At 44.7% G+C, this 16,503-nt stretch overlaps 2 protein-coding genes across 3 annotated transcripts in view; both read left to right on the top strand.

Annotated features, from left to right (window-relative positions):
* Positions 1-3,434, top strand: part of CDH13 (cadherin 13) — a 1,016,268-nt gene extending 1,012,834 nt beyond the window's left edge. The window contains exon 14 of one of the 2 annotated variants that reach the window (XM_040254058.1): positions 2,405-3,434. In XM_040254058.1, the coding sequence (XP_040109992.1) occupies positions 2,405-2,412 (8 nt within the window). In that variant the 3' untranslated portion in view covers positions 2,413-3,434. The remainder of the gene's footprint in view (positions 1-2,404) is intronic. The other variant, XM_040254059.1, reaches the window with a different exon arrangement.
* Positions 3,435-11,413: 7,979 nt separating this feature from the next.
* Positions 11,414-15,895, top strand: HSBP1 (heat shock factor binding protein 1). Its single transcript, XM_040254057.1, has 4 exons — positions 11,414-11,581; positions 12,138-12,204; positions 12,751-12,871; positions 14,384-15,895. Exons 1-3 carry the CDS (start codon positions 11,537-11,539, stop codon positions 12,867-12,869), a joined length of 231 nt encoding a protein of 76 aa, XP_040109991.1. The 5' UTR covers positions 11,414-11,536; the 3' UTR covers positions 12,870-12,871; positions 14,384-15,895.
* The last annotated feature ends 608 nt before the right edge of the window (positions 15,896-16,503 follow it).

Below are 16,503 nucleotides of genomic sequence, written 5' to 3'. Positions count from 1 at the left end.
AGGCAAGTTCAAGGAATATTGTGCTGAAACCTTTTCGAACACTGTTTTAAAATTAATTCACAAGAGCAAGAATATAAAAGAACAGATCAGGTGAACCATTTCAATAAGTACCAAAATTAAATGTCTATGTCGGAAAGAAGGGGGCATTGAATTGTAACCTTGATGAGCACAATGAAGAAGTTTAAAGAGGTGACCAAATGAGCAAAAAAACGGTCACCGGAAATACTTTTCATTCTAATGCGTTTTATTAAGGTCTTGTTTGCATTCCATAAAATTCACCTATTTTAAGGGTGCAGTTTGATGAATCTTGGGAAAGTGTACCCGCTCCACAACCAAGATGCCATTCCTTGTACCCCTTTCTTGTCGATCCCCTCCCCAGAGTCCAGACTCTAATTGATCTGCCTTCTCTGATTAGATTCTTGCCTTCTCTAGAATTTTCCATAAACAGAATTGCACAGTCCGTGTCACTGAGTGTATCAGTATTTTGCTCCTCTTCTTTGTGAAATATATTATGGGCAGAGGCAGAGCTTGGAGGAGCACCAAGCCGGAGTAGAGCAGGCCATCCTCGGCCTGCAGACGGAGCTGGTCCCTCCAAGTTTATGGACAATGACAGTCAACCTCTGACGTCCCAGGGCTTTCTATGTGCCACACACATGCACAGCTAAGAACATTACATCCCTGTGAACTTTTTCGTGCAATCAACTCAACAGTCACAGGAGACATGCTGTGGTCTGACTTGACTTAAACAAGGCTTGAGGGCTTTCAAATGGAGTGGGTCTTATTAAGTCAAAAATGTTTTCCTATTTTCCTCAAATCATCTCTAACTAAGATGATTATTTTAAGTTATTGGTCTCACACAGGAAAATATTTTTAAATGAAATTAGTGATACCATTTAATATGTTCTTTTCCAGTCTTCAAATGCAAGTGAATATGAAGGATATAGTTTATTGCAGCCCAGGTCACCAAAAAGGTTAAGGCAATGGTGTAGCAAGGGCAGAAAAATTCACCTGAAAAAAGGGAAATTAAATGAGTTCAGAAGAGTCCTAACCCCAGAGGAATTCACCTGTCAAGCAGTATAAAAATCCCTAGGTATAGAAAATAACAATAAAACTTGCCTCTGAATCAGCATGTTCATTTCCATGGTCCTTTCTGTTAAAACAGCTTTCTCCCTTAACCTTCTCAATATCATTTTATTTACACTCGAGTCACATTACAAAGATTTTTTTTATCTAGAATTTAGAGCAGCTGCTCTAAATTTTCCAAACAGACACATTACTACTTTAAACTCTGAAATCAGTGGGGTGCAGCACAGGTTGGTGACGTTTACATGCTGACCCACCCCTTTAACAGATTTAGAATGAAAAGCCCTAAGCTTTACAGAACAACCCATTATATTCCAACAATCAATTCATTCCAGAATAGACTATACTTGCATTGTGGGTTGATCTTTTATACATTTTTCTTTTTTTGTAACATGAGTTTTTAGTGGTACCTTCCACTCCAGTACTCTTGCCTGGAAAATCCCATGGACGGAGGAGCCTGGTAGGCTACAGTCCATGGGGTTGCAAAGAGTCGGACATGACTGAGCGACTTCACGTTCACGTTCTCCCTGTACAAATCCAAGATATAATAATAATTAAGCAAAGGTGGCAGAGAGCCAAGCTGCTTCAGTTCACCCTGTCATCAGGCAGAGTGGAAGTCCCTCAGCTGACCTAAAGCCTAGAGAGCAAGCAATGCAAACCCTGATGCAGGTCACAGAGAGGCAGGGAGGGGCCGCGTGCAAACAGGCAGCCTCGGGAAGCTTGAAAATGAGGAGGGGGCTCCAAAAGGAACTCTCTGCCAGCGCCTGGACTGTAGCCCCCTAAGAATTCTGACCTCCAGAGTGTAGGAGAGTGAGTGTGTGTGGTTTGTGAGCCACTGAATTTGTGGTCATTTGTGACAACAGCCCTCAGGAACTCATACACCATCTCTACAGAACCACCAGTTACTATCTTGCTTTTCTCAGTGACCAAAAAAATATATATATATGTATATGTATCTGGGATGATGGTCCATTTCTAAGCTGCCAAGTAGGCTTGTTTATAAAATAGCCCAGCCCTGGGCCAACTGCAGAAGACAGGGCTCAGTGAGGCAGCGGGAGGGGCCACAGTTGACCTGAGGTGTGAGACATGTGGTATTCGTATTTTCAGAGAAGTCCAGCTTTTTGAGTCATAAACCAACAGAACTATTCCTTCTCTGTTCAAATGTTATGCTTAAGAAAGAAAAAAAAAACTTCCCCAAAGTAGTACAACATTTATAAATGCATTATTATAGCTTGCCTGTCATGTATCTAGTATTTAGCTAAAATGTTTTTGAATCGAGTTGTTATATTCCTTGACTTGACTCTGAATCTTTTCCATTCAGGTCTGTGAGAACTCCTGACATCTGAAGCTTGATTCCCAAGTTTCCATAGCAACGGGAAAAAGAGAAAAAAAAAAAAATCCAAATCTGAAGATTGCCGTTTACAGCTCTCGAACTTCACAACCAGGCCTCAATTGTTTCAGATTTTCGTTTTCTTTGCAATTTTCACTTAATCTGTACTTCACCATTTTGACAGCATCTTCCTTTCCCCCTTTAATTAATGGAATCCTCTGAATTTTCCCTTGAGTGTTTTAAACATCATGGCATAGAACTTGACCTTCTGGGAGGAGGGGCAATGAATACTTCTCCTGATGTGTTTGCCATGTTGCTAGTCAGCGCTCCACACATCCGGTTTGGTCTGTGGGTTAGTATTTGTATATGTATGCGTATCTGTATGTGTATATACCCAGTATTTATAGAGACAGACTACAGAAGCTTGGTCCTCATATATTGTCACCCTTCCCCAAGAGGTTAAGCACAGAAGGGGTAGAAGCTAAAGCAGCCGACCCCTCCAGGGCCTCAGCGTCCAGTTCAGCACTAGGGCAGAGCACACAGCTGGCGCTTCGCCTCGACCCACCTTCCAGGCAGGTCCGCAGAGGGGGACAGTTTTCACTGCCATCCTATGTGAGGATGATCCTGAATGACGGTGGTGAGGAGCAGAGCTGGACGTTTCAACCATCAAATGCACGGGCGTCTATCTCTCTGCATTTTTAAGTATCCGGAAACCACAGTCCCAGTGGGTTTTCTGGGGACCTGGCCCAGGATAGAGAACCTTGCCCTCCTTGGCATACGTACAACAGCCAATGTCATCATGGAGGTCACACATGCGTCCGAAGAGGCCATCAGGTACCATGTGTATACATATATCGGCCCACATGTACAGACACACATTTATGCGCATACACACCGTTCGTTTCCTATATACATGCATACAATAGAGTAAATACAGGTAGTTTTAAAAGTACCCTTTTGTGTGAATCGACGACCGTCGTTTGCAAACCTGAAAATAAAAGATGTTCATTATGTATGAGAAGTAACTGATTTTTATTCTGTGAGCATGCGAACATAAGACGGAGGTTAGTGCTTGTTACCAAGGTTATCTTCTTGTCCATACGCTATAACGGAACCATCAAAGCTCACACCAAATTTTTCTAGCAGATGAACTAGTGACAACCTGTGGCTTTCTCTTAGTGCTTGACACGAGCTAGGGTCAGGTAAGTGTCTTAGCATGTTTTAATGCCGTTGCTTACTGAAGGTTCTAACCACATGCGCGCGCACATGCGGGCGCGCACACGCTTTCTTGTGCAATCTCTGTTTGCACCTGTGCTTTGCAGTTTGCCTTCACAGGGACTAGAAGTCACATGTTGTCTTTATTGTAGTGAAATTATGCAGATAGAGGTCCATATATTGTATTGGTTTCTATAGTAAATCTTTTTGAAGCATATAGAATGCAGAGATTTCTTTTTTTCATTAAAATAAATGGGTGTTGGTGGTTAAAACTGCTGGACGGTAGCTCTTCTCTGATTTCTGCATTGCTGTCTAACGTCACAGACGCTGGGTCTTGCCCAGTGCGAGTTCACACTTCTGGCCGGCCGTTTGGGTCCCCTGACATCAAATGGGTGAGTGGGAAAGCCAGCAGCCCCGCTGAGGGTAGGAGAAGCCTCAGGGGCAGGGGCTCCAAGCCTGCAGTCCCACTATACCAGGTTTCCTCTTCTGGCTCCACAGGGCATAGCCTCGTGTCTCCCCGGTGGACCTCGCTCCCCTCTTCCTGCAAGGCAGAGGGGAGGGCTCACTGCGGAGCATAGCCAGCAGCATCCTCAGAGGCCAGGCGGTCAGCAGCCTGGCTCACAGGCTCACTAACTAGGCATCAGGAAGCTCACCTCATCCTGAGCCCTCCCTGGGGAGGAAGACAGACATCGAGTGACCGTCCACTCAAGTGTAAGACTTGCCCTTGCCTCTCAAGCCCACAGGCTCTCCAGCACTTTACAAATCACGCTGGTAGCTCAACTTAGCTTAGAACACTGAGGAATCAGAGTAAAGGGCACACTTCTTGAACAAGCAGGATATGCCTTAATTTTCCCGTATTTAAGTATATTCCCTGTCCCCAGGATCCTCGTCAAGACAGAGGTATTTCTGTCGTGTTTGCTCTTTTAAATCCCTTCAAAAACAACAACAAAACAGACCAATTCTTAGGAGCCAAAACGGTACCATTTCCTGAATCATAGGGTGTATTTAAATTGCTAGAATACAGTTGCACTGCAGAATCAAAATGTTATTTCATAATTACCAATGTATTTTATTTCAGTCTAAGTTACTGGAAAAAAAAAAAAAGTCAAGTGAGAGCCAGAAATTTCTTTCCCATTACCAGGCACAAGACTGTGAGGATTTTATTTTCACTGAATGAAGTCACACCTTCTCCATTTTTTATTTAGTGTATTAACCATCCTAGTTAATTAAAAATTACATTTTCTCCCCATTTTACACATGATTAATTGTTTCAGATGGTTTGTTCTAAGAAGAACATGTGAACATTTTCTAATTTCGATACAAGTTACCCTTTATGCTGCCAGTTCCCTCCCAACGGACATCGGTCAGGGAGAGGCACCGGCCCTGGCTCTCTGCCAGCACCTGCCGAACTGAACATCATAATCAAATAAGCCCAGCTACATTTCATGGTAGGTGTGAAATCAGAGACCTCGGTGATCCAAAAGTTAACTCCTCTCCCCCCAAGGACCCGGTCACTACCAAACCAACTGAGCGGGGTGGAGAGCTGAGTGAGGGGTGTTGTGTGGGGTCTTTAAGAGCTTGCAATGTACTTGGCTATAAACAAATTCGAAAGGGTCTCCAAGCATTTTCTGATTTTCTAAATAGAGCACGCTAAATCTACGTGTAGTTGACTTAAGCAGGAATCATCGGGTGAATCACACCAGGGAGAGAAAGTCACAAGAGAAAGGTGAGCACTGAGAAAAAAGAAACTACCTTTTCTATTTAACTACTAGATAGTAGAAACGATAATAATAATGATGGTGGTGATGGTGGTGATGGTGATGTAGCTGCACTTTTCATAAAGATGATACAACCCATCTTCTTATCTGGCTGTTGAGACTCGGAAGATTTGGGACTTTTTGTAATCCTATGATAATGGGCTTTCATAATTGTTCATCTACCGCAATCAATAATTCCTTTGCTCTGTAAAATGCATTACCTTTATTTTATTTCCTATTGCTACTGGATTAGCCCACTGCTGAAAACTTTCTCTACTTCTGACTGTGTTTGGCTCAGTAGTAAAGGATCCACCTGCCAATGCAAGAGATGTGGGTTCCACCCCTAGATCAGGAAGATGCCCTGGAGACGGGAATGGCAACCCATTCCAGTATTCTTGCCTGGGAAATCCCATGAACAGGGGAACCTGGCGGGCTACAGTCCATGAGGTCGCGAAACAGTAGGACACGACTGAGTGGCTAAACAACAGCAATGTAAAAGCATATACAAAATCTGTAGAGACAGGAAAAAAAGGGGGGACTAAATGTGTGATTGAGGACTTCAGATAGGAACTTTAATTCTATAAATTAAGAATAAGTCTATGATTTGAACAAATCATTTAGATAGGCATCCAGTTGGAGAGGCAGAAAAGCTCCTTCCTACCGTGCACGCTGCATCACTATCAGAGCAGCAGTCATTGGAGGGTTGCTGAAGTTGGTAAGCTTTTGAAATTTTGTTTGGTCCCAAGTCGCTCAGTTGTGTCTGACTCTTATCTGACACAACAGTCTCCTCTGTCCACGGAATTCTCCAGGCAAGAATCCTAGAGTGGTTGCCATTCCCCTCTCCACAGGATCTTCCCAAAGCAGAGACTGAATCCAGGCCTCCTGCACTGGCAGGCAGATTCTTTACCCTCTGAGCCAGTCCCAAGCGCTTGCTGGGCGGTAGGGATGCAGTGAGAAGCAATGGGTGTGGTAAACCCATAGTAATTTTCACCACAACGCTCTGAAGTCTTTGAGAAAGTGGTTCATAGAAGTCCTATAAATATATGCTGAATTCTCCATTTTCTGCTACTTTTTAAAGCTTTTCCTTTATAAAATTAGTCATTCTTTATAATATACATGCATTCAGATTATTAAAGGGTTTAACATGAAGGCCATATGAAAAATTTTTGCATTGTCACGCACGCGTGTCCATCCTGTTCTGGTGTTAAATGTTATTTATTTCCCCCAAGATAAAATTTTTCAGAAATTTTAAATGAATTTTTTCATAGACCTTTAAAAGAGATAAAAGTTTATTATTTAAAACTTTTTTCATCCTACTGAAGATACTGTACCTTTGGGCCCTAGTTACTGACTTGCTTATAGTCTCTGGGCTATAAATCAATGTTTGATTTACTGTGTAGTTGCCAAGAAATTTTAACTTGTTTGTGAAACAGTCAAATAAAGGTGATCTGAGATTTTTAATGTGTGTGCTTGGGCTTAGACTGGCTTTAGTACAGTTTAAACACAGTGACAAAGCAAAAGTATATTTTTTCAAATGGTGCTCTGGTTGGCCTATAATATTTAATGACCAAAGTAAAGCCAAGTGCTGCCTGCCTGCCTAATAATTAACTCTTTTCCTGTCTCCTTTTGTAACAGTCAAATCCTTCAGACTTGGGGAAAAACATATAGATGACTGGTAGGTAGGTACGTAGGTAGAGAGAGAGGTAGAAAGATACAGAGTGAAATAGAGAGATAACCAGGTACAGGAAGATGTCAAGAAGATGACTTAATTCAGATTTTAAACAAAAAGGGGAAGGGGACGATGCTAATACTTGGTAAGAGCCTCGTATGGTGAGATATTTTACATTATTTGTGTGTGTACTTTCATATTATGTTATAATTTTATATGTAATATATAACTATATATTACATAGATAATTTATATAATTCAAGAAACAGTGAAATAGAGATTATCCCCACTGTACAGATGAGAAAACTCCACTGACATAGTTAAAGCTGTCTTAAGCAGGTCTCACTCCTTGGTTGTTCAGCTGCTCGGCTGTGTCTGACTCTTTGCAACCCGATGTACTGTATCACGCCAGGCTTCCCTGTCCTTCACCATCTGCTGAAGTTTGTTCAAACTCCTAGTAAGTGTATGTGTGACTCCAACACTGATCTTTTCCTACTTATCCTAACTTAGCCAGTACCACCCGTATGTCACCAGGAATCAACGGAACCAAGTCTGTATCATTAAACACAATGCGTGAAATTGATGATGACAAAGCCACTGAGTAACGACGAGATCAGCGAAGCACACCAAAGCCAAACTTGTAAGTCAAGAGTCGCTACGAACCATTTCCTTCCTCCCTAGGCAGTCTGTGTGCAGGAACTTGATAGTTTTGGTAAACAAACAGGAATTTGATTCCTTGTCAGGCAATCACGGTGACACTAATTTGGAAAACTGCCATAACGAACATGAGAAACATCAACCAACACAACACGTCAAACCAAAAGCAAAACAATTGGAGGTAGATCGGGATGCCACCGGTGACACCATTCTTCCCATGAAAGCAGTTTTCTGTTCTTTTGTGAACAGAGTCACCAGGGGCCCTCCCCAGTGTGCACTCAAGGACACTAGCAAAACTTGGTGTCACGTGGGAATCCATGCCAGGAAAACTGGCAAAGCAAAGGCGTTTCAAAATTAAATTTGTCAGAACTAAATTAAACTTTTGTTTCTCTCCATAACAAAGCCCTGCCTTTGGGGCTCCTCCTCTGTCCACCAAGAATGGACCCTGAATCCCTGCCCTGCCCTTCCTCGCACCAGTAAGGCAGCAGCTTCTCTGCTCACGATTACTGAAGGCTTGTTCTACACAAAATGGGTATCCAGCACCTTTAGAAATTCCCAACCGTCCTGGCTGTGATTTATCCCCAAGGATAAGAGATGTGTTCCTCTGATTCAGCAGCATTTCCCAAAGTGTGTAATGACAAACTACTTAAAGCAAGCACTACCTCTTTATCTCTGCTGCCCTGGCTTCTCTTAGGGCAGAATTTTCTAAACTGCCATCCTACAGGAGTATCCTCATGGTTTAAGGACATCCATCTCCCACCTCGCCTAACCCGACCACACCAAGATGACACTCATGCTGTCAGTTACAGCTATAGGATGAAACTGTATACCTTTAAATTTGTGCTTTTTACTTGTCAATATATTTTAAATGAAAATCGTGCCTACTATGAATGAAAAACCAGCCTCACTCGGGATATAGTCAAGTGATGATCAAAAAAAAATACAGAGCAAAATGGCAGAATGAGAGGCTCCAGTTCACACGCCCTCCCCCATCAATTTAATGACCACTCATGGATGAGGACACCTTTATAGAAGCCCAGGAGTACACCTGAGACGTTCCAGCACCTCAGTGGAGCAAAAAGAAAACTGAAAAAGATGTCTTTCTCAGAGGAATCTGAAAAAGGGTAAGAAGAACGGTTTCACTTTACTGCATCACCCATCCTCCAAGGCAGCCCAGCTCAGAGCCAAGAGACTCCTTGGTCCACAGTTTCTCCTCTGGGAAAGCAAACTGAGCCTCTGCTCCCCGCACCTTTGCAGGACGTTGCCCAAAAGGCCACTCTGTCTGTCCCGCAAAGAACACACAGGCAATCTGCACAACGGAATATGGTCTGAGCTGGCTAGAAGCTGAGAGGACGTGCCCAGGGCTCACAGCACTGAGGAGTCTCAGCAGCTGGCCACAGATCCTACTGCCTGGCCACAGGCTCCACCATGAGCCCTGCTCACAAACAGCATGGAGGCTCCTCAAAACAATTAAAAAGAGAACTACCACACGATCCAGCGGTCCCACTACTAAATATTTGTTCAAAGGAATTAAAATCAGGATCTGGAAGAGATGTCTGCACTCGCAGGTTCGCTGCAGCTTATTTACAACAGCCAAGGTGGGGGAGCCAAAAAAACCCTGATGCTGGGAAAGACTGAGGGCAGGAGGAGAAGGGGGTGGCAGAAGATGAGATGGTTGGATGGCATCACTTGATGGACATGACTTTCAGCAAACTCCAGGAGTTGGTGATGGACCTGGAAGCTTGGCTTGCTGCAGCCCAAGGGATCACAAAGAGTCAGACATGATTTAGAGACTGAACGGCAACAAAGGGGTGCAGACAACCGACCTGTCCGCTGATGGATGAGTGAATAAAGAAAACGTGGTGTATGTGCACAATGGAATATCATGCCGCCTTTAAAAAGAAGGAAGCCCTGCCATTTGCGACACCATGGATGGACCTGGAGAACATTTTACGAAGCAAAATAAGCCAGACGCGGAAAGACAAATAATATTTGACCTCACTTGTATGTGGGATGTAAAATAGTTCAATTCACAGAAGCAGAGAGCAGAATGGTGGTTGCCAGGGGCTGGAGGAAGGCGGAAAGGGAGAGATGTTGGTCAAAAGGTACCAAGTTTCATTTGAACAGGATAAACAAGCTCTGGAGATCCACTAGAGAATAGTGCTCATAGCCACAATCCTCTATACTTAAAATTTACCACAGGGTATTCATTACATTTAGTGTTCTTTTAGCACACATTTAAAAAAATAATAATACTACTTTATAACAATATAAAGTATTATATTTTATTTTGTTATATAAAATGTATTACATATATTTAATATTTATTAATAGTATATGTTAGCATATCAGGGAAACTTTGGGGGTGTGACAGATTTTTCTGGTTCTGATGGGGACAATGACTTCATCAGTTCAGTTCAGTCGCTCAGTTGTGTCCAACTCTTTGTGCCCTCATGGCCTGCAGCATGCCAGGCTTCCCTGACTTCATAGGCACATACTTACCCCCAAACTCATTGAGGTCACTTCCTCCTCTGAGGGGAAAGGGCTGAAGTGATACAGGTGCTGATGTAGGGACATGTGTAGGTCAGGAGGGAGGTTCTGACAATAGTCGCTGTTTTCAGTGCAAAGAAGAATAGTCAGCCATCCTCTGAGAACCAGGGGATGACACACGGGGTCTACAGAGACTGGAAAGGTTTGGAACGTCCACGAAAGGCTGGAGCCAGTGCAGCCCGGGCCACCAGAAGGCACTACAGCCTGAAGCTGCTGCGGGGCATCGTCAGAAGGGACTTGCTCACCTGCACTCGGTGACCTGGGGACCCCAGTGCACACAGCTCAGAGCAGGCTTAACAGCTGATGCGGGTGCCAAGTCAGGAAGGAAAGAACCAATGACAAGGTCTCGAAGGCCCACCCTGCGGTAGTCACTCCCTGCTCAGCCAACAGACACCTCACTGCAGTTGTAGCCACATAAGCATCAGTCCTGCTTAGTGGAAGTAGGGGAGCTCAGGATCCAGAAACAAGGCCCGGCCTGAAGCAAAGCACAAGCGTGAGAATAAACCCAAACCATCTGGAAAGGGGAAAGGAGAACTACTTCAGTCACTCAGTTAATTAAGAAATAGGTGTTTTGTTGTTTTTTTTTAAATGCAAAGAGGACATAAGACACTTAAACAGAAATGAGCGTTGTTCAAAACCAATGTTTTAAAGGTTAACTGCTAGTGCCTCACACTTAATACAGTGGTTTTGTTAAGAGAACAATATTCGGTTAAGTTTGGTGTGTCAACCCCGCAAAGTAAGTGTATCAGCCACGGTGATAAATTAGTGGAGCTTTTGCATAAAGCAGCTGTTTAAAAGATGTTGGCCTCCACACAGAGAAAGTATGTCATCTTTCTGCCTAAGTGCAAAAGAAAAAAACCCTCCACTGAAAAAGTGTCAAATTTGCTGGCTGTTTTGAAATTTTCAGTCGCGATAGAAAGGTCTCAAAGTCTCCTGCCAGAAACAGACACCAAACAAAACTCCAGATCCAAGCCTCACAGCACGTTTGTTTCACCTTTTTCCTCCCGGGGCGGGGCCAGGAGCGGGGCGCGGTGGGGGCGGTGGAGTGGGCGTGGCTTATGGAGCGGGGAAGTGCTGGGCGGGCCTCGCCTCGGAACGGAAGCGCAGAGACAGGCCCTTCCGGCGCGTGACGCGAACTACGGCTCCCAGAATGCCCAGTGGTCCCGTGAAACTGGCCTCGGTCTTCGCGAGAAGTAGCCGCTGGGGCGTCTGCGCGAACAAACGGAAGTATAGGTGAAGGTCTGAGGCAGCACCGCCAAGCTGGGCACCGGGGAGATGGCCGAGACTGACCCCAAGACCGTGCAGGATCTCACCTCAGTGGTAAGGGGCGGCTGTGCTAGACGCACCCGAGGCCGCTGCCACCCCGGGCGACTCCGGCAAGGCCCACGGACCGAGGCGCCTCTCCGCGGCCGCGCGGGGCGGGTCTCAGGAGGCCCGGTTTCTGAAGGCTTTGCTGCCGCGGCCCCCCTACCTTGCCTGCCCCAGGTCGCTGTCTGTAGGCCTCTCACCTGCTGACGCGCCCGGGTCCCCCGCCCCATTCACTCTCCGTGACCCCCGGATCCCGCAGCTCCCATCCCCAACCACTCCGCCCGGCGCGCTCCACCCCAAAACACCCAAGGTGTTGTGAATCGCAGAGGGTCCGGGGGGGGGGGGGGGGCGTCACCACCCCCTCCCACCCCACCCCACCTCCGCCCCAAGTCTTATTCGCCAGTTGGGGAAACTGAAACCCGGACAGGGAAATTGAATGCCACGGAGCTGCGGAGAATTGGGGCTGAACCCGGGGTCCTTGGTCTCCCCAAGGAGCAGAGCTTCTACCCTGATCCCGTGACGGCGTCTCCGGGGTAAGCGTGGGGTGTTGTGTTTTGTCGTTTCACAGGTGCAGACACTCCTGCAACAGATGCAAGATAAATTTCAGACCATGTCCGACCAGATCATTGGAAGAAATATCCTTTATTTGTAGTCAGTCTCTAGTGGGTCGCTGGATCCCATGTTTCCGGATAGTAGTGGCAGTAAGTGGGGAGTTTGCAGGTCAACTTCCACTTGTCATTTATCCCATTTTTTAATTTTATTTTTTTAGTGAGCTTAGGTGCACACTTTCTGAGAAGTACTGTGCAGAGATCTAGGGATACAGCTGAGCTAGATCCCTGGCAACAAGGAACTTGCAGTCTATCGATGATATTGTCTAGAGTGGTTGCCTGTGAGCTGAGCGTTTCATGTGTAGATCTCCCGTGATCCTCACCATCACCTGAGGAACAGGTTGTAGCAGATAAAGAGTCGGGAATCTTAGAAAAGTGAAAGAACTTGCCCAGGTCCTTTCACAAGAATAACGGCAGGGCTGGGATGTGCTCTAAGCCAGATTCTGACAATGTCCAGAGGAAATGAGGAAATCACTTTCATTAAGCCGCTGTGTTGAAGGCCCTAGTCTGCAGGGACCTAGGGGGGAAGGGTAAGAAGTGGAAGCTCTAGCGCCTTGTCTTTAACTCCCCAACTCGATGACATGAGCAGTCGCATTGATGACCTGGAGAAGAACATAGCAGACCTCATGACGCAGGCTGGGGTGGAAGAGCTGGACGGCGAGAACAAGATCCCGGCCACACAGAAGAGCTGAAGGTGAGCGGAGGGAGGGGCAGGACCCTGGCACAGGTCCCTGTGACTTGATGTAGCTGGACTCCCTCTAGGTCCGTCCCCCACCACGAACCAGCGAGCATCCCCTTGTTGTTGCCCCTGGGGACTCCAGGCTCTGAATTCTTCATGCCAAACTAATTCCTTATGAGGAGTATATTTTTTCCTGTTTTTATCAGTGAAACCTAGATTACCACTGAGTAATATTAGATAACACTGAGTTTATACCAGTACAGCCAAAACAAAAATGTATATTTTATTGTCCTGAAAAATTCGAATCACTGGCAGATCTTCCAATGGCTTTTTGGGGGTTTTTTGTTTAAGAGAACACCCACTTTGCCACATTCGTAAATGCCATAAGTTCTAGGGATTCTCTTGCAGGAACAACCCCTGCGCAAGGTAAATGCCAGGACAAAACTGATTATGTATGATTTAGATGACCTAAACTATGGCCACATTAACCCTTTATCCTAGAGTTGATTTAAATTTCCAGGGGAGAGACTAATAATCAAAAATAGCAGTTAAAGCAAGATAGCTAGACGTATAGGTGACTGCTTTAGTCTCACCATAGTGGATTCCTTCATGGTAAGCCTTTTCTAGAGTGTGGCATTTACCTCATTACAACCCAGAAGTCGTTTTTAAACTCTCTTTGCACTTTTAGCATTTTGTTACTGTTGTCACCCACTGAGTTGTGTCTGACTCTTGTAACCCCCAGACTGTAGCCCACCAGGCTTCTCTGTCCATGGGATTTCCCTGCTAAGAATACTGGAGTGAGTTGTCATTTCCTTTTCCAGGGGAGCTTCCTGAGCCAAGGATTCCTGCATTGCAGGCGGATTCTTTACTGCTGAGCCTCCAGGGAAGCCCTTTAGCATTTTAATTTCCTGTAAAAAATAAACTTTACTGTGAATGTTTGGGTAACTAGAGTACCAAGCAGAATATACAGGAAAAGACGACAAATTCTTTTTTTTCTTTTCTGAGCATGTCCTGGCTGAACCAAATTATAGATAACTATGAAATATGGGTTGCTTTGAAGTCCAAGAAAATAAATAAAGGTTTGAGAGGTAAAAAGTCTTAAATTCACTGTTACAGTAGATTGGGCTGTTGCACTGCATGAGTGAATCACAAAGTTGTCTTTTGTGGTTGTCACCTTGCTTCCTTGTAGTCTTGGGCAATGTCCATCCTATCTCAGGAGCTCTTCCAGGTCTCATGCCATCCAGCCATCACAGATCCCATCAAATGAATGAGAACACCCTCTCAAGAGCTGCAGGATTGAAGAGTTTCAAGTGACAGGCATAGTGCTAGAAAAGCAGTGGCAGCAGGAAACAGAGTCACAATTAACTTGTTAATAAAGGTTTTTATTGTAGTTTTGCTAGGATTTTATGCAGACAAAATATTTAGTTCAAATGAGGATTCTGAAAGGATTTTTTGTTACTAATTCTATGTATTTTATTTGTCCTTATAGAATGAATAGCACATTGATGGCTTTTCCTTTTTCAACAGGTTGCTTGTCTTCGCTGGAATCTGGAACACCTTTTTACAAGCCCAGAGAAGACAGATGGCTTTTTCAACTAACTACTCTGTGTAGACAGGTTTTATATTATAAAGTGTGCATTCTTCTTACCACATACTATAGAGTTAGTTTGTGGAGTGACTTCCCTCCCTCCCCTCATGTTTCCTGAACATGGTGACTTCACATCTTGGACCTTGGTCAGCTGTGCTATTAAACACTAACTTTCGGCAGTTCCTGCATACAGTTGTCCAACTTTTTAGTGTGTTTTTGTGAGGTTATTTTTTTCCCTGCCATTCCCTTTGTAGTAGTTGCCGTTTGATAGGAGTTGTTGCGTGATTTTTTTATTAGACATAGAGTAAGCTCTTGGTTATAATTAGATTTTGTGAAGTAAGACGGTTATAGTTAAGGGTCTTTGATTCTCAGAGTAACCTTTGAGTGAACACCAAATAGTGTGTTGGTAATACTTTTCAAGTGGTTAAAAACATTTAAAATTGTGTATTCGGAATATCTGTCACTACTCTGTTGCCAAAACTCAGAATTGAACCACGATCTTATATCTGAGTCCCTGAGGTCAGAGGCCACAGTAACTTAGAGTGACCACTGCCACTTTAGTGTTAGAATTTTTAAATACGGAAAACAACAGAGTTGCCTGATGTGATGAGGCTTTCAGTAGTTAGAGTTTTGCATGAGATTTGAATTCTTCAGTCAGACCCTACGTTGTCCATTCACAGTCGTTACCATAGGAAATCTGGCAGGATTGTACAACTCAGTTACTCCCATCTTTTGAGCTACTGGCCGGGAAAAGAAACAGAAAAGCAAAGCAGACCGCATTAGGCCCATGCCAGCTGTTGGGCTAGAAGATGATAAATAGCTTGTAGTAGGGTTGAGTTTTTAAGAAACACTGCTTCTTTATACTGTTTCCTACCTGAATTCAAGCAGATGATGCTACTGATGATGCTGCTCAGCTGAGTGTGTCAGGAGCTTTGATCCTAGAGGCAGTGTAGACGGGAAGGAGAACCGCGTGACTGTCGCAGCAGGGTGATTTTATAGAGAAAATGGAAGAAGTTGAGGAATGAAGTAGTGTTATGGAGAGGAAAGCCCATAGTCAACACAGTATGATTTTTTTAAAGTTTCCTATGTCACCAGTCTTAATTGTTTGTATTGCAAATGTATAATAAGATTAAGGAACAATGTGTCCTGTTTATAAAGTATCCGGGGAGTACAAAGGATTTGATTTCTTCTGGACAAGATGGATTCCCCACTGTTAGCACCGGGCTGCAGAAAGTCCTTCACTGGGCTGGTGGGTCCTGCTCTGGGTTTGGCCCTGAAAGCCCAGAGCACAGTGGGATGGGACGGGAGCACATGCCGGTGCTTCCAAGCCTGCGAGATGGCAAGTGGGCAGTCGGGCGTGAGGAGCTGGCTTCCTTAAGTAACAGGAAGTTTTCAGGGGAAACTCCCCTGACCAAAAATACCTGCCATGAATAAAGGTGCCTGAAATCCTGCGCTGATGCTTCTTTTGTGTCGCAAATGATTGGCTTTCTGAGTTTTCATACCATTTTCAGGTGATCGGCTAGAACCTCTGGAAAGGTTCAGTACTAACAGCCAAAGTGGGCACAGACGGGAGGTGCTGGGGAGACAGTGCTGCCAGAACGGAAGGCTGGGCTCACAGCCACAACAGAGGAAAGTGAGCGTCGTTGCTATGGGGACAGAGCCCAACAGACACCTCAGTGAACCTTTAAAATCCTGTCTGTGCACTGACGGTTTCCTATATGGATAATAGTGTTCTTTTCCTTTATTCTATAGTTTCTGTTTTAATTAGATTAAAATAGAAGGATTTTCACAGTATGTTGTCAGATCTCACCCTGAACATTAACTGGCAACAGTTAACAATTAGTCGTAGCTACCAGCACCTATGAAAGCGGTGGTTGTAAACCATGGTGCTATGCGAGCATTTTGTTTACATTACTTGACTTCATCCGCGTGACAGCCCTGAGTTAGTTTTTATCTGATCAGCCCATTTTAAACAGAAGGGACCCAGTCCTGGGCAACAGTTGACCATACAGCTGGAAGCAGGGACCCTGGAATCACCACCGACAGCTGTCCGCCCAGG

Source organism: Oryx dammah, unplaced genomic scaffold, assembly GCF_014754425.2.
Source record: "Oryx dammah isolate SB20612 unplaced genomic scaffold, SCBI_Odam_1.1 HiC_scaffold_13, whole genome shotgun sequence".
Classification (NCBI taxonomy): domain Eukaryota; kingdom Metazoa; phylum Chordata; class Mammalia; order Artiodactyla; family Bovidae; genus Oryx; species Oryx dammah.
This window is presented reverse-complemented; position numbering and strand designations above follow the sequence as displayed.